At 42.3% G+C, this 18725-nt stretch overlaps 1 protein-coding gene across 35 annotated transcripts in view; it reads left to right on the top strand.

Annotated features, from left to right (window-relative positions):
• Nucleotides 1-18725, top strand: part of PTPRD (protein tyrosine phosphatase receptor type D) — a 2697868-nt gene that overhangs the window by 2605925 nt on the left and 73218 nt on the right. For all 35 annotated transcript variants that reach the window (XM_073635233.1, XM_073635225.1, XM_073635219.1 and 32 more), the window contains one exon: nt 1757-1911. In XM_073635233.1, the coding sequence (XP_073491334.1) occupies nt 1757-1911 (155 nt within the window). The remainder of the gene's footprint in view (nt 1-1756; nt 1912-18725) is intronic.

Genomic DNA, 18725 nt, shown 5'->3' with positions numbered 1-18725 from the left:
TCCCTAAAACTTAAAAAATAAAAAATTGTAAAAAATGTCAATCAGAAACTAAAGAGAGCGGGGAGATGGAGGACTTAATTAGTGCATGTTATAAGTAACCAGGGTTAATTAATAAAGATCTTCATTACACGCTCACATCTTTTGTGCAATTTTAACGTGTTTCATGCATAGGGCAGCCTATTCACTTGAATGAGCCGACTTGTGCATGATAAACATGCCAAATAAGCTCCTGCACCTTTTCGGTATGGAGCATTTGTAAAGTCTGCTAGCCATGTTTGAGATGCCATTAAGAATTAATGGCACCCAAATGCATGCTTTGAGTTTTGCTGTGATTTTAGCACAATCTAGAATCGATTCTGCCCTCGATTTCTTAAATGCAAATTATGAACACGGCCTCAGAAAGCTGTGGTAATTAGCTGCTCCTCACAGCCACAACTAATGCATCAATAAAAGAAAAAACACACGCACACACACACACTGATGCTGTAACACTCATCATTGAAAGAGCTGATGATGGCAGCTTTACTGCAGAAATCAGGACCCTGGCTGTAAAAATACTAGAAAGCGGAAGGACTCTAGCACATATGAGGTACACCCTGGGACTTGAACTGATTAAATTGAACAGAGGGTTCCAGTTCTGAAAAACGTGAGCTCATTACAGTGTAAGCTGAAAAAAAAGCATGCAGAGTAGAAAAGGCTATAATTTACATGAGATTAAAGCAGTGGTCACAATTTACATGCTTGCATACCCATACTGTCCTGTCTAAATAACATTAATAAAATCAATCAAATAAAAAAAAAAATAGTTTTCTATAGATCTAACTGTCCAGTATCATTCCCATTGTCTTATGAGTATTTGGCCTATTAATGCTCACCAAGCAATGACTAAGATACCACAACAAAGCCCTGCCTTGGTTGCTGTGCTCTAACTCATGACTTCACAGTGTTACGTTTTTCCTGTATAAGTAATAGATTGCACAGCGGTACATGCTTACATATACCAGAGAAGGTAGACCAAAGAGGAGGTTAGGGCCCAGAGAAGGGGTGGCCTCTAAGAGCATACCACCTGAGATACGATTCTCTCTTTCCTTTCCTAGAGGAAACTCGTATAGTAAGCTTATATTGGTCACTCCTGCAGCTATTAGCTTCATTTACCAGAACAGTTTGAACAAACTAGATATTCTCTCTGTTGTATTTAAAAAAGAAATGCTAATATAATCACACAGGGGGCACATGATGTGATTTCCTCCAAATGCTAACAAAGTGCCCATTTAAATTGTCTTCCTATTTTTTATGACTTTAGCAGCAACTTAATCAGTTAAGAAAAATGTACCACAATCAAGAAAAAAAGAAGCAAAATAATGAAATTATTTTGCGTTTTATAGCTTCCTGAAAGTACTAATGCAGGAAATAGTGTTACATTTTGAATAATTGTCTCTTGAAAAGACCATAATTATAAAAACGATGGATGCCTAGTGACATAGATGTATAGCATGCAATTCAAACAGTAGAGACCATTTTTTTTAAAAGATGTCATAAAATACATGAAAATGTATTGTAATAACACTTACAGAACAGGAGTTACAAGACCCTGACACCCGATAGACACTGTATAGTTGTGTCAAATGGCCACAAAACTTTCAGTCTGCAACAATAACATGTCATGCTTACTGTCAGGCCTCCAAAAAACATTACTCATTGTACTGATATGCTTATGGGAAATCATTGTTCTGAAGCCAAGTTCTCTATTTGACAGAATGGATCAAGTGAAAAGCGAGAAGTCAGACAGTTTCAGTTTACAGCCTGGCCAGATCACGGCGTACCAGAACACCCAACACCTTTTCTAGCATTCCTAAGAAGAGTGAAAACATGTAATCCTCCAGATGCAGGACCGATGGTTGTCCATTGCAGGTATGACGCACTTTAAAACTCAGTGGAGAAAAATAATTTCCACTAATGAGGGTAGCTATAACTAAAGTGTAATTTCAGCTGCTATGAGGATAAAAAGCAGTTCTATTCAGCTGAACTATTTACATCACAAAGACCCCTCACCTCCAAAACCATATTTAAAAATGTTTGGGTTTTAAACGCACTTTAAGATGCAGACTAAAAGAAAACAAAATGTTTCATAATGTTGTGGGTCTGTAACAGGAATTTGAATGTCCTTTTCAGTGTAATCCTGGCAGGAAATGTGCCCTCTTGGTCCCCTAGTGAAGTTAGACTATTTAGCACACCTTGGGGGTTATTTACGAAAAGCAAATCCACTTTGCACTGCAAGTGCAAACTACAAGTGCAAAGTGCACTTGAAATTGCACTTGGAAGTGCAGTCTCCATAGATCCGAGGGGGACATGAAAGGAAAATAAAAAAAAAGCATTTTAGCTTGCACATGATTGGATGATAAAATCAGCAGAGCTTCCCCTTATTTCAGATCTTCCCCTCAGATTTAGAGCGACTGCACTTCCAAGTGCACTTTCAGTGCAATTTCAAGTACACTTTGCACTTATAGTGCAAAGTGGATTTGACTTTCATAAATAACCCCCAATGAGTAAGCAATATTTGATTAAAGTCTCTAATTTGCAGTTATGTGAAGTCTGCCTTTATGCAAATCTAGAACCCGTTCAAATCTCTATCAAGGTTAATTGAGATGCCTTGATCTATGCATGAAGGTAAAAAACCTTCAGTGTGCAGCTCCCCCTATTACTTACCTAAGCCTGATCTCAATCCAGTGATGTGTACGAGACCCAAGGCTCTCCTGGGTCTCTCCCTACTGATTGGCTGAGATGCAGCAACGGCTCCCGCTGCTGTCAATCACAGCCAGCATGGAGCGGGACTGAGCCGCGCTCTCTGTGTCCTATGGACGCAGAGAGCCAGCTTGGGAGCGAGCAGGCAGGAGTGCTCCCACAGCAAGCGGCTTGCTATGGGGGATGCTTAGCAAGGGGGAGGGGCCCATAATGCTGGCGGGGAACCCGCGAAGAGGAGGATCGGGGCTACTCTGTGCAAAACCACTGCACAGAGCAGGTAAATATGACATGTTTGTTTGTTTTTATGAAAATGTTTCACTTTAACCATCACTAAACACATGTGCATGATTTATCATTTCTAGTCATATGACTAAGGCATGATGGGTAATATGTGGGCCACAGGGCTGTAGTTTTGAACTAAAATGCATTAACAAATACCCAAAGACAGGTTAATAAATGACATGAACCTAGTTGTTTGCTTTCCTGATACTATAATAACTAGTGAGTGTAGATGCCAAAAGAAAGGCTGCACCACTCCAAGTTCCTAAAACAACCTCTGGGGTAGTTTATTTTGATTGAAAATGTATACTTTATTTTGCAAGAAAATATACAAAAAACAAATACTTAAGCAGGGTACATTCCAATCTGTACTGCGACGCAGCGCATAAATACACTACATAACAATACATTGCCAAGCATACAAATAAATTACATTCATTCTGCGGTATGATGCCTAATGTGTTGTGCAGAGTAATAATACCCCGAAACATCACACCATGCATGATGCCGCATTACTCTGAAAGCATTACTTAAAACATATGTCACAAAAATCAGGTCATACTGTCTAATAACATTCAAATGGGCAACGGGTGTGTTGGGAGGGGGTGGAGAAGGTGGGGTAGGGGAGGGAGAAAGAGTTCACAGGCCCGAAGCTTTATTTGAACTGCCAAAGGATACACGGGGGAGAGAGGGGGGGGAATCTTCAGACCTCCTCTTCCTCCTTGAAGTCCATCAAGTGATAGTCTCTGAGCAGACTGTGAACCAGTCTGCGGAAGTCCTCAATGGACATCCTCTCCCGCTGGTGGATGAGGCGCTTTCTGGCGCACCATAAAGCGTCCTTAAAGCAACACAGCACCCACCAGGCACCGTCAATGTCCTCCTGTGAATGAGTTCCACAGAAGAGTCCATTCAACACACCAAAGTGTGTGATAGCAGTCTGTGGTACAAAGTCTTTGAGTTCAGGTTCCAAGGCCCTCAACAGGTCCTGTGCAAAGGGACACTCCCAGAAAACATGCAGAGCAGTTTCCTCCTGGATGATGCAAAAGGGACAGTGCCTGTATCTGCACAGGTTTCTGGCATGCATGAATGTCCTGAGTGGCAACCCCCCTTGGATTGCCATCCATGCCAGATCTTTGTGCCTGTTGGTGAGTCTCTTTGAAGAAACATTCCTCCAGACCACTTTACAAGTGGCTGAAGGGAGGCCTGGAACAGTCTCAGCAATGTCCGATGCTCTAATCAACTTGTGGATAGTTTTTGGCTTCCACAAGTCAGGCTTCACTCCATGTAGCCCCTGCTCCTTAATAAACTTGAAGGTGTCCAAGTAGTACCAAGGGGTGTCCCAGTTGTAGGGGATGGAGCTGTCCCATTTGTCCCATCCGAGGGTCCTCCAAAGAGGCAGGAGGAAAAAACGGGACATGGAGTTACCACCAGAGTCCACAGTTCTGTCAACCAGTGTCCTGCGGATGGAGTTACAAGCAAAGCACACCCTCAGTAAGGTAGCGATGTCGGGCACGCCCTTACCGCCCTTGAGGGGTTCCTTGAACATAACCGCCCGCTTCACTCTGTCTATTTTGGAGCTCCAGATGAAGTGAAACACCGCCCTGGTGATGGCCTTGCAGGTGTTGACCCGGGAAGGCCAGGCCTGGGCGAGGTACTGCAACACAGGGAGGATCTCGCTGCGGAGTACCAGTGTTTTGCCTTCGATGGTGAGTTCTCTGAGGCTCCAAAGTCCAAACTAGTTTATTGCTCCAGGTGCAGGTCATCTAGCTCAATATGCATGGCAAAATCAAAAAAATTAGGCTGCACGTCACGTAAATCCTACTGGGATAAGTTATTGTGAGTAGCTGGTTGTTGACACCATCCCCACCTTTAGGGCACATGATTCAAGGTGGGGTGTGGCCTAATGGTGGGGACTGTGTCAACAGCCAGCTACACACAATAAACCAGTAGGTTTCCCATAGAGTGCAGCCTGGTTTTTTGATTATGCTGAGTGTAGATCTTTCTCATGGCATACCATGGGTACCAGTAAACAAGGCATGTAACATGTAAATAAAACAGTGGATCAAGTAGAATACGCCTTGGAAAAGGTTATGTTTACTGAAGTCCATACCTTCTTCATTAAAAAAAAAAAAAAAATTATATATATATATATATATATATATATATATATATATATATATATATATATTAATGGTCGTGGCCGTAAGACTGAGACAAATGTGGATCACATAAACACGCGACAAGACTCACAACATAAATAGACCTGAGGTGTGGCTTTTGGTCGTCTGGTAGGTATGGCAAGAAAAGGGGCCATACCCAAGATAAGTAATGGATGATTGTGGAAGAGAATTTGCTGAGAAGTGCTGTAAAAAGGGGAATGGGAGGGAGGGTATCGTGCACTGAAACTGACAAAGAGGAAGGGGAAGTGGTCAGCTTAAATACCCTCCGGGCTCCTCCCATAAATTCAGGCCAGCACACTGGCCTTCTAACTTATGGTCGTGGCCCTAAGACCGAGACAAATGTGCATCACATAAACACGCGACAAGACTCACAACATAAATAGACCTGAGGTGTGGCTTTTGGTCGTCTGGTAGGTATGGCAAGAAAAGGGGCCAAAAATAACCAGGTAGGGAAGTATCTTTATTGCCTCTAACCTCATTGAGTGAGCTTGGAGAAAGGGCCATCTTGAGGGAATATATATATCTGGTAAAGCAGGCAGACTTTCACCTGCCTAGCTTCTTGGTCACATGGTCTGGTACTCCGTGCTGAGATGTGGCTGAGGCTGCGCCGATCCAAAGGAATATCCAGAATACCGCCTGGGGTCTAGGCCTAAGTTGACCAGTAGGACCCAAACATGTTTAATAAACTGATTTCCACTCAGGTGGTTGACCTGAAAAGGCAGTAATGGGCTGGAGACTGGCTGGCTGGGTAGGTGAAAGAGCAGATGGTCAAAAGATCGTTGCTGGGCACCAGGCGTTGCTGGTTCGAAAGAAGTTTATATCCACTCCGGGTCCGGTTTGTTGCGTTTTCCGTAAGATAAAGGACATAGTGGCTTGGATACCGGCCAGGTACAGCCTGATAGGGGTATGAGGGAGAGCCAGCTGTGTGTGGCAATAAGATATAAAGGCTAGGACATGAGTGACGTCATCTACTGTGGTTCCGGGACAAGTGGCAAGGAACCTACGGTAGGTGTTCCAGGCCGTGGGATAAACCTTTAGTGTGTTGCTAAATAGTGAGTGGTTGATGAGCCGGGTTGCATTGGCAAGGTGTGGCTTCAATCCATTGTTAGTTGAGACCAAGGTGGGATAGGAGTGGATGACGGGTCGGCTCCGGGTTCCTGCTGGAAGAATGAGACAAAATTGGAGCAGGACAGTGCATCGGCTGCGGTATTGCACTTGCCAGGGATATGCTTACAGTAACTGTTAAATTTGGTGATGTAGTGACAATTGCAGCAGACTGCGCAGGAAGGACATGACGGGGAGCAACTTGGATCTACCCTTATTAATGATGTCAGCTGTAACCTGGTTGTCTGTGGTGAAGAGCTCTGTCTGATCTGTCCACGTGTGGCCCCAGACTTGGGCTGCTACCACGATGGGGTACAGCTCGAACAATGACGAAGATCGAGGGAAACCAGGAATCAGGCAGATTTCCGGGGGCCAAGATCTGGCAAACCAGTGATGGCCAAAAATTGCAGCAAAGCCAGTGTAGGCTGCAGCATCTGTGACTACCTGGGGCGACTGAGCTGATACTGGAGGGAAAAACATTGATATGTCGTTCCAGTTGAAGAGGAACTCGTCCCACATAGCCAAGTCTGCTATTGCTGCTGGGTCTAGTCTGAGTACTTGGTGGGGTCCTGCACTCAGGCAAGAAAGACTAAGAGCCTTGAGATGAACGACCGCCCCTGAGGAATTGTTCTCATAGCGAAATTGAGCATCCCTATCAAGGACTGCAGCTGTCTTTTAGTACATTCCTGTGACCGGGTAAACTCCTGAATGACCAACCCAACACAAGCTAATTTGTCAGAAGGCAGGCTAGGCTGCATGGCGTGCGTATCCAGGACGATGCCTGAGAAACTTATGAAATGTGTTGGACCTTCCACTATGTGTTCATTGAGATTGTTGAAGACCTCTCTTAGCTTGTCTAGATCTCCCGGGGGGTATGTCTAGGTGTTCGATAAGCAGAAAATCGTCCGGATAATGGATAACCCTGTGACACTGGGCCTGGTGTAACAGGTTCAAGTGAGGGATTGGGCGAAACCGTCAGCTTTGTGGGCGAAGTGGCAACAAAAGTGTTCCGTGTCTGTGAGGCTCCAGTCAGAGCTTATCTGGAACTGGGCAAGTCTCGCTGCTGCTTTGGCTGAAAATGACTGATGGTCGTAGACGGCAAAACCTCCATATTTGTAAGCAAGATCTGTCACTGCATGAAGATATAAGTCCTCCTGTTGAGGGTGGCTGAACAAAGTACATCTCTGAACATCCCGAAGGCCAGGGCGAACTCAGTGGCTGACAGCTTACGACTGAGGCTGGGGTCTCTCGACTTGACAACCACTGAGACATCCCCCCCAGGCGTATGATTTGTTGTCAGCTAAGTCATGGACTGAGATGAGCAGGGATGCCAATTGACGTCTTTGCCCTCCAATGTATCCTCCCTGATGCTGGTCGGGACAAGATGAACAGGGAGGAGGATAGGTGCAGAGTACCTGCAGAAGGAGAAGCTGTCATCGGGACCATGACCAGGTCCGGGAGGGCCATGGATGGGCGAACTTTCAAAGGTGTGACTCTGGTCTGGACGTCTGAACTGTTGCGGCTAAGGGGGAGACCAAAGAGTGCAGCTGGGCCCCGTGGATGGATTGTAGGGATGCCTGTTGGGCCCAGCTGCAGCTGGAGGCGGGAAGAGGAGCCTGAAAAGCTTTGCCTTCCTGGCTGTTAGCAGGAAAGGGAACATCCCTGCGACTCAGCTATGAGTTTGGGGGATGTTCCGTCCCCTGAGGGACTGCAGGCAGCCGTGCTCTGAGCCGCTTGGGGGGGTAACAGAGGGGCGGGTGTGAAGTCCTCGCTGCCAGAAGACAAAAAGGGGGCTGGGTGCTGGAGTCATAGCCATAGGATAGAGAGCGGAGTGGTAAAGAGAAAACTCAGAGAGGAGGAAAAAAGGGAGAAGTACAGAAAAAGGAATGATAGGCATAGACAGGAGCTGACAGAGTTCTGTTGTGCAGAACTTATGTTGAGTGGAAATTTAGAAAACTCACAAGAGTGCGTGGCGACCGAGGTGGGCCAGGAGGTGACTGGCCAGATAACCGATAGCTCGGGTGCCTGTCTGTGGCAAGCACAAACCTGAAGACCAGAACCCCAGGGCGTACTGGGGTGAGAAGTAGAAGTCTCGTAAGGCCTACGTAGGAATGTTGCGGTCTGTAGGGGGTGACGTGTGCTCGGCCTGCTAACACTTGCACTGCCAGCAAGTCTACTGTTAAGCGACCTTGTCTGCGAGGTGAAGGGTCGCCCTTCGAAAACAGAGTGTCATGTATAGACATATGTGACAGAACTAACGCCTGGAGATCACGTCCAATGATGTATGTGAAGTAACGGTATAGTGAAAGGGTGCTGCAGAATGATGTGATAGAAAAGCCCATGAACTAGGCCCTGACTGACGCTCTAGTAGCGAGGTCCTGGTTATGATCGAAACTCGGTCGACCGGGAACACCTGCAGTAGGGGTGACATGAGTGCAACAAGATTTCTTTACTTTTTTTTTTTTTTCTTTTTTTTATGTGTCCCCCTTGTATGCGACTGGCCCTGGTGGAGATGCAAACATAGCGTTTTTTTTTGTTTTTTTTACCTGGGAAATAACGTCCAACCTGGTACAGGATGGAACCTGAACTCGACTGACCTGAAGGAGAAAAGACAGACGAAAACGATGAGTGGCTCGTATGAATGCCACTGGAGACGAGTGACCGATTAAGTGCCACTAAAAAATGAAGTGGGCTGTATGAGCACCACTGAGTGTGCTTGCAGGGATCGCAAAATGGGTAAATGTTGAGATGCGTGATCTTGCAATGATTGCAAGGAGATTATACTGGGATGCATGTTTTTGCAGCGATTGCAAATGGGTAAATGTTGAGATGCGCAATCTTGCAATGATTGCAAGGAGATTATACTGAGATGCATGTTTTTGCAGCGATTGCAAATGGGTAAATGTTGAGATGCGTGTTCTTGCAGCGATTGTAAGGAGTTATGATGAGATGCATAGCTTGCAGCGATTGCAAGAAAGGTCACCTACTGATAGGCGAAAAAGAAAAGGATAGCAGAAACTGTATATGTAGGAAGGAACTGCGAAGTGGCATACGTAACGAATCGTAGATTTGTTATAGGGACTGCTACGTATTGGTGTGTGGGATACTCGTGACACGAACAGTTGTGCCGCTTGTGTGACTAGCTTGTGTGACTAGGTTCGGAGTGGACTGTGTTGCATGTAGCTGCTGAGGTGATGTGAATCGGACAAAAAATAAATAAAATAAATAATGAATCGTAGGGTATGGTAAGAACCACTACAAATTGGTGTGCAGGATAAGACCAATGCAAACCGTTGTGCCGCCGAGGCGACTAGGCTTGAATCCGACTGTGATTCGTATGACATGAAAGCAATACGAAACAGTCAGTAGAAAATTACATAAACAACGAACCATTTGTAGGGTACAACAGGGACTAATAAGAATCAGTGAGCGGGATGCATCTGATGCGAACCGTTGTGCTGCCGATGCAACTAGGTTCAAATCGGATTGTAGCAGGTATGCAATATGAATTGGTTGTAAAGAGATGGCACTGATACAAATCGGTTGTAAGATGTATGAAGTGAATCCAATACAAATCGGTTGCAGCGTGTATACCACACCTTACTTCTAAAACCGAACACATACCAACCACCCAGCCCCCCAGGCTAATCAAAGTGCAGACAAGGCCCCATGTGGGTCTAATTACCACCTCAATCAGACACAGAACCCATGCAAATAATACATGCTGATCTCCAAATGGATGAGATGGCAACCCCATAGACAGTGAATCCTATGAGAAAATGAAGCCTGTATCGAGTGATATCAGAGAACAACCGACAATTGCTTAGAGGCTTGGATCTACAAACGAATCGTATGTTTGTGGATAGGATGACAAGCAAGGCAGAGCGAGCCTGCAAATCTATGTTTGCAGATATAGGAAACATATCCAATGGTAACATTGCATATGAACAAAAAGGTTTGAACCCTACCTGCAACAGCAAGCGAGAACCGCCGACGAAGATGCCGCAACCCACTTATAATCGAACGCACAGACTTATGAACACAAGGTAAGCTGGGAAGAGTCAGCACAGTGACATGTAGTATCGTGCACTGAAACTGACAAAGAGGAAGGGGAAGTGGTCAGCTTAAATACCCTCCGGGCTCCTCCCATAAATTCAGGCCAGCACACTTATATATATATATATATAGCAATTTAGCAATTTGGTAAAAAAAAATAATAGTAACAGTGGCAACTTTAAATATTTTATCCAAAAGAAAGAATTTCCTGCAAAATGATTTAAGGGAATCTAGCCTTTAGCAACAGAAGAAGAGCTGGGTCTTCATTGAGTTTAAATCCTTAGACCAACTGAGGACCCTAGTATGATATGCAGAGGGTGGTTGCAGATACATGGTAGGAAGTGTTCTGGAGTTCTACATCAGGAATCAGTATTTTCTGTTAAATGCTGTAGCACTGTAGTTGCACTCTGCAATCCTCCAACATCTGCTTTCAGTTTCCTTGTATTATTTTATTAGATGTAAAATAAGCTATTTCATCCACAAAAATTCACATAATGAGTTATTTTATTTGTGGGCACACACTGCATCAGCGGGTCTTTGTTTACTCATAGTGCATTCCTATAAGACAGAAGCGATGTAAGTGACTGCTGTAGAGTTTTGTGTGCTTGCGATTCTGTTATATCAAAGCCAGCAGCTGTCCATAATGAATTCTGAATGAGCATTACTGGTAAAGAAAAGAATTTGACCATCTGCAGGAAGTGTAAAAATGTTTTTATAACCCAATAACGGTGATCTGGACAGGGGTAAGGCTGAGCTTTTCCAGCTGTACTTATATCCCTTACACATATATTCTGTGTAGATACAATATCCTGAAACATGTCATGCTCAGCTGGGATTGAAAATATTTGGGTTGCAACCAAAATCAAGTCATTATGTTAAACAAAAATAATCATCATGCAATTATTCCGCTATATTAAATTGCATAAAAACAACACCACTTAAGATTTGGTAACCAAGTTAACAGCAGATGGTGGAAATTGTGATCCTTAAAAACACTGAACGAAATAAATCAAGTAAGCAAAACATTATTTTAAAAAACATATTTCCCTCACAGGCCTATAGACAGACCTATGTTAGTGCTCGACTGGGAGGCTCTTTAAAATGTAATAAATAAGCTGAGCATTCCCAGGTTACTCTAGCAGTAAATGCACCACAGGGGAAAACCCTATTGGAAATGTGGAGGAAGTATACTTCTGACTGACAGCAAGGCTCCAACGAAATGTTAGTGATTTATGACTTATGGGACTCAAAGGATATTATGAAGCTAGTTGTAGAAGTTTATTGGATAAATAAAATGAGAATTATCGAGTTTGCCACATGCAATGAGAAAAACGTACACACATCTGTTACCAAGCCAAAGCTAGCAACATTATTATGTATGTTGTGTATCTAGGTCATCTTACCAATTTGGCTTTGCACACTTAACTAATTGAGTAAGGGGGAGAAGAAAAGCTTAGAATACCCTCTAGCTGAATATCATATATGAAGAGACACATTTATCCAACCTCCCACCATAAAAGACAAGGATGTATAAAATGTTGAAGCATTTATCTTCATTTTCTTTTCTTTGGCAACTTTTGATATTGACTCAGCCATCACTCAAGATTTACAATTCCCAGATTCCATCTTTACATGTTTCTCACTATCTCACAGAATGCAGAGATTTATTGCCCTAGGAGAATCTTTCTGCTATTCTTCTGACGGCATAACTGTGCACATGCTTCATTTGATCCTGAAGATGCTTCTCACCATGTGATATTGCCCAGAGATCTTTTTTTTTTTTAATAGATCAAGCATCTGTGTGACAAGGCTAAAATAGTAATTCTGTGCACTAAACCATTTCTAGTAACCACCAACCCAAGACTGCTATTTCAGCTACGCACACACTTCCCACAAAATACAGTTCTGCTATATAACACACATTTTTGTATTGCTGAATGTTGCGCAGTGGGTTCTGGTGCTTCAGTGACTCCATTCAAGTGTTTTGTAGTCTTCTTTTTTGTCCAAAAATACAGCTGGGAATATCTTATAAAATGTAAGAGAGTTAGTGATCACTGAAATCCTTTTTCTTTTTTTCTATCTGCACTTTATTTTAGTGGAAATGTGCATCTCTTAGTCTGTGGCATAAAACATTAAGTTAGTTAAAAGAGGATAAGCAATAAGCAGCTGAAGAGAAACCACAGTTTCATTAACAATCTCCAATATTATATATTATTGAATTCAAAGCTTTAGGGTTAGTAAGGGAAGCTTTGGTCAGTGTAGAGTGTTTAGGCTTTACTAACCCATTTTTACTTCTAAAGTAGCAAAATAATGGGCCACATCTTGAATCTGAATTTCAACATCTTTTCTTTAAAATTGACTTTTTACATAATGCACAATTCTCTGGAAAATATAAGAACATCAGGACTCTCCAGTGAGTTCAGTCACCATATAAATGCACAGGGCTGTAGGCCGAATGTATTTCTTAGGTCACTAAGCACCGAGGTGACTCTTAACATCCTCTAGGGATGTTATTCCTTCTCATACACCAAAAATCACCTTACACAGACTGACAGATGAACACAGGCAGATACTGAGGAGCAGCCACTCCAAAAAATCATGTCCAGCTTAGATGATTGCACCCATTGTCAGGCAAAAATCCTTCTATGGCTAGGTGCTCCAGGTTGGTGTTTTAGGTGGTAAGCACACAGTTTATACACAGGTGATTGATCATCAGCTAGTTTTCATGCAGTCAGACAGGCATCACATATGGTGTTTGCATATCTGAGAGCTGCTGTTAATCAGTTGTGATCCTCTAACTTGCACCAGTATTATAAACAGGATTGGTTAGCAAGCTGGTAATGGGAAGCTTACAAAGCAGCCAACTACTCATTCCTTTTTATTTCCAGTTTTATCAGCATTTGACAGACTTGTCTGACTTCTTACATTATGCTTACTAAACACCAGGAAAATGCATTAAGGCCTAGTAAGCAGTTGAACTAACCTCCAGCCTATACATACCATAACATATTTTATATTGACTAGGTAAAGACCTTACCTAGTATTAGTTAAGGCCTTATCTACAACAGCACTATTGTTTTACTGTCACTCTCATGCACCAATAAATGACTTCAAGGATTTCAGTGTTGCCAGCTCTTCTTATTATTTATTGCCTAATCTACAACAATGACAGAATTCAAACTTTAGTTAGGCTGGCAACACACAGGAGATTTGCTCTAAGGGGATACCCCCCCCCCAGTCTTGCTACAATGATTTGTGAAAAACCACTTGACCCCCAGGCCAGTTACTTATAATTCCCAAACATTATTGGAGAAGAAAATTGTGGACGTTGCAATTTTTTTGTCACTCAATACTTGTGCAGTGGTTTTGCAAACGCACATTTTTTGGAAAAAATTAGCATTAATACATTTTAGTGAACGCAAACACACAATAATACCCAATTTTTTTGTAAAATAAAAAAGATTATGATACAATGAGTAAATACTAAACATGTCCCACTTTAAAATCGCACACGCTTGTGGAACAGTGACAAACTACATTATTAAATTATCCATAGGCAACGCTTTTAAAGCTTTTACAGGTTACCGGTTCAGAGTTTCACAGTAGGTTTGGCCCTGTAATTATTGGTATAGCGCTAACATTCGCGTTGATATGCGTTTACATATGTGGGAAGGACCTACAGTATCTCAAAAAAGTGAGTACACCCCTCACATTTTTGTAAACATTTCATTATATCTTTTCAGAAATGACACTTTGCTACAATGTAAAGTAGTGAGTGTACAGCTTGTATAACAGTGTAAATTTGCTGTCCCCTCAAAATAACTCAACACACAGCCATTCATATCTAAACCACTGGCAACAAAAGTGAGTACACCCGTAAGTGAAAATGTCCAAATTGGGCCCAAAGTGTCAATATTTTGTGTGGCCACCATTATTTTCCAGCACTGCCTTAACCCTCTTGGACATGGAGTTCACCAGAGCTTCACAGGTTGCCACTGGAGTCCTCTTCCACTCCTCCATGACGAAATCACGGAGCTGGTGGATGTTAGAGACCTTGCGCTCCTCCACTTTCTGTTTGAGGATGCCCCACAGATGCTCAATAGGGTTTAGGTCTGGAGACATGCTTGGCCAGTCCATCACCTTTACCCTCAGCTTCTTTAGCAAGGCAGTGGTCGCCTTGGAGGTGTGTTTGGGGTCCTTATCATGTTAGAATACTGCCCTGCGGCCCAGTCTCTGAAGGGAGGGGATCATGCTCTGCATCAGTTTGTCACAGTACATGTTGGTATTCATGGTTCCCTCAATGTACTGTAGCTCGCCAGTGCCAACAGCACTCATGCAGCCCAAGACCATGACACTCTCACCACTATGATTGACTGTAGGCAAGACACATTTGTCTTTGTACTCCTCATCTGGTTGCCACCACACACACTTGACACCATCTGAACCAAATACGTTTATCTTGGTCTCATCGGTTTACAGGACATGGTTGCAGTAATCCATGTCCTTAGTCTGCTTGTCTGTTTGCGGGCTTTCTTGTGAATCATCTTTAGAAGAGGCTTCCTTCTGGGATGACAGCTATGCAGACCAATTTGATGCAGTGTGCGACATATGGTCTGGGCACTGACAGGCTCCCCCCCCCCTCCCCACCCCTTAAACCTCTGCAGCAATGTAGGCAGCACTCATACGTCTATTTCCCGAAGACAACCTCTGGATATGACGCTGAGCACGTGTACTCAACCTCTTTGGTCGACCATGGCGAGGCCTGTTCTGAGTGGAACCTGTCCTGTTAAACTGCTGTATGGTCTTGGCCACCATACTGCAGCTCAGTTTCAAGGTCTTGGCAACCTTCTTATAGCCTAGGCCATCTTTATGTAGAGCAACAATTCTTTTTTTCACATCCTCAGAGAGTTCTTTTCCAGTGACCAGTATTGGAGAGAGAGCGACAACACCAAATTTAACACACCTGCTCCCCATTCACATCTGAGACCTTGTAACGCTAGGGGAGGGAAAATGGCTAATTGGGCCCAAGTTGGACATTTTCACTTAGAGGTCTACTCACTTTTGTTCAGACATTGTTGGCTGTGTGTTGCTTTAATTTGAGGGGACAGCAAATTTACACTGTTATACAAGCTGTACACTCTCTACTCTACATCATAGCAAAGTGACATACCTCCTCCTGTGTAATTCCTGTCTTGCAGCATCCCAAAGAATAATGGCTTACTGCAAGGCTACAGAGGAAGAGCTATGGGAGGTTATAATGAAGGTGATTCCTTCATATGTTAATGATTAACTTCACAGAGAGCAGGGCTCTGGGAGGGCAGGATCTGAGGGGTGGGACTCTCCCTGTTCACACTGGTCGGCTTATTTTCCTGGGCAGGATTGAATTCTAATTGTGATCTATTCAACCCTGCCAAGCAGCAGCACAGCTAGCTTTCAGAACAGGCTGTGTATGTGTTTATATGAAGGGGTTTCCTTCTTGAATAATGCTGTGATCTGTGAGGTGGGACTTTGGAGGTTCGGACTCTTCCTGTAGGTGTGACTGGGCGTGATTGAATACTAATTAGGATGTATACAATCCCACCCACCATCAGAAATGTCAAGGATTTCACAATTTAATTTTTGAAGCGAAGCCGAAGCAAAGCAAAAGCAAGGTGTAAACAGGACTGTAAGCTAACCATTTTATTCAGTGACAGGAGCTTTGACTGGTGTTCAAAGCGCTTTAACAAACCATGTCCAAAGCCATGTTTTGAAGTGTAAACTAGCCCTTACTGTTCTGATGTCAACCCAAAATGTTGGATATTCTTTTACTTACATTTTCAATTATAATGGTAAACAGGACAAATAGAGAGGCGGAATCTCTGTAACGGGGACACAGACAGCAATACAGCCTGTAAATGGTTCTAATCCCTCTCCACTCTATCCAAAACGTAAAAAAAAAAAAAAAATGCTTTTAGTGACACTGTAATGCTTTTCTATTAAATGTTGCAGCAGTCACAATGCTTAGCTACGAATTGCTGAAGGAGAGGAAATTGTAGCAAAGCACAGTCCAATGCTGCAGCAAACTGCCAGCATCTCTAGCGATTAAATCGCTAGATACAAATGTCTAATTGCTGGCGTTAGCAATTTGTAGCAACAATTAATGCCTTTGAAAAAAACACCCAAGTGTCATCAGCCTTATGCCTCGTACACATGATCGGACTTTCCTACAACAAAACCGTGGAATTTTGTTCAAAGGGTGTTGGCTCAAACTTGTCTTGCATACACACGGTCACACAAATGTTGGCCAATTACAAACGTAGTGACATACTAGATGTACTACGTGGTTTTTCAGCTCTTAAAGCAACCCTTTGGGCTCCTTCTGCTAATTTCGTGTTAGTAGAAGTTTGGTGAATGTTGATTCGCGCTTTTCTTTTCGCGTTTTTCATTTAGCGCTTTTCAATTTGCAATTTAATTTCATGCTTTTTAGTTCGTTTCTGAACGGCCGTTCATCAACATCAACCAGACGTGTTGTGGAATCGGAGGAAATAACGTGTTATTTATTATAGGCCTATATTTTCTATATTTTTGGATGCATAGAATGCACTTTTTGGTTAAGCTCTACTGGCAGATAGCATGTCTAATTTTATTTGTTTTCTTTTTTTAATGCACAATAAAAAATTGTGTAGAATAATACTTGGCTATGTGTTTTATTTCAAATGACAGTTTGGGAGTAGGCAGTTACATTTAAAAAAATACAATGTAAAATTGACAAGGGACACCAACATAGTTGTATCTTTGATCTTAAACACTACAGGATAATGGTGTTGTGGTAACTTGCCCAAATTAAAAAAAACAAAAAACATAATAATATTATTTTTGATAGCACTAGAAAAAAAAATCCTTTGAAAATTTGTTTGCAATAACTCCATCAGTATCACCAGCAAAGCAGCTTCACTATTATCCCATTAAAGAAGAGGAGAATATGCGCTGCATTTCAAGATTTCATAATTTGCCACGTCACGAATGTTAATTCTCCATTACGAACGCTAGTTTACAAGACTGACCGCTTCTGACTCGTCCTTGCTTCTGAGCATGCGTGTTTGTACTTTGGACTTTTGTCCGATGGACTTATGTACACACGCTTGGAAAATCCTACAAAACACATTTATTGGACATGCTAGCCAACATTTGTTGGCGGAAAGTCCGACAACAATTGTCTGATGGAGCATACACACGGTCGGATTTTCCGCCAACAGCCTGACATTGAACATTTCCTGTCGGAAAGTCTGATCGTGTGTACGGACCTTTAAACTTTTAAATCTAATACATTATTATAATTCAAAATAAAAAATGTTCAATTACTTAATTTTGTACATTTTTATTTTGCCTCAAGATAATAAAAAAAATTATACTATACTATATTGATGTGCCGCAATAGTGTTTAGATTTTTTTTTCACTTGCTGATAATGACAAAATCACACATTTTGCTTATAGGAAAACATAGTATTGCTTCTACAGAGTGAAACATCTCTATGCATGCCAGACATTAGTGAGACAACATATTCATAATTATTACCGTGTGAAGCAACAGTAATTTGAAACCACAATCCCTGTGGTTTTCCTCTTAATGATCAGATAACAGTGACTAATGCCATTTCTGGGTTACTTCGGCAAAAGTGTAAATGTCATACTGGTATGTCACATCTTATTATGTGAGATCTCCTTGAAGCCATTAGCAAAGGTATCGGTTAGCATTTTCATAGCTGTACCAAGCAGTCTTAATTATGACACTGACTTGTGTGAATTCATATTAAAGCACTCCGAGGATCTGCACTTAATTAAGATGCTATTCTTTTTCTGCTCCTGTTATCATTTGATTAGTCTCTTTAGTGGGCAAGTAACACAAAGTAGTATTTAGCTTTGAAACTTCTACCAAGAATTAACAGTCATTTCCACATGTATTTGTGTCTGAATAACAAATTCCTGGCCATATGTTTTATGAAGATCTAATAGATAATTAATGCCCAAGGAAATCTGTGGGTATTGTAATAGCCCATTACCTACGCAATCTTTATCAAGATATTACTTAAATATCAATGCTTCTCTTCCCTTTTGTATATGCAAATCGAGATTGCTTATTATAACACGATGCATAGTTTATACAGACTCTGTAGAGTTATTTGTAAAGACATTTGGCTTGCAAGCGGACTATTTTGGGATCCGCTGTCTAGAGTTGTACGCCTGTCTTTTATTATTCAACACAATTTAGTCAAAAGCCAAAAAGTAAGTGTTATAAAAAAATATGCCATGAGACAGAACTAAAGATATTCTCCTCATTTTTACAAAGCAGTGCGAATATAAAAAAAAATCTACAAACCCAGAGT

This window comes from Aquarana catesbeiana, linkage group LG01 (genome assembly GCF_042186555.1).
Source record: "Aquarana catesbeiana isolate 2022-GZ linkage group LG01, ASM4218655v1, whole genome shotgun sequence".
Lineage (NCBI taxonomy): Eukaryota > Metazoa > Chordata > Amphibia > Anura > Ranidae > Aquarana > Aquarana catesbeiana.
This window is presented reverse-complemented; position numbering and strand designations above follow the sequence as displayed.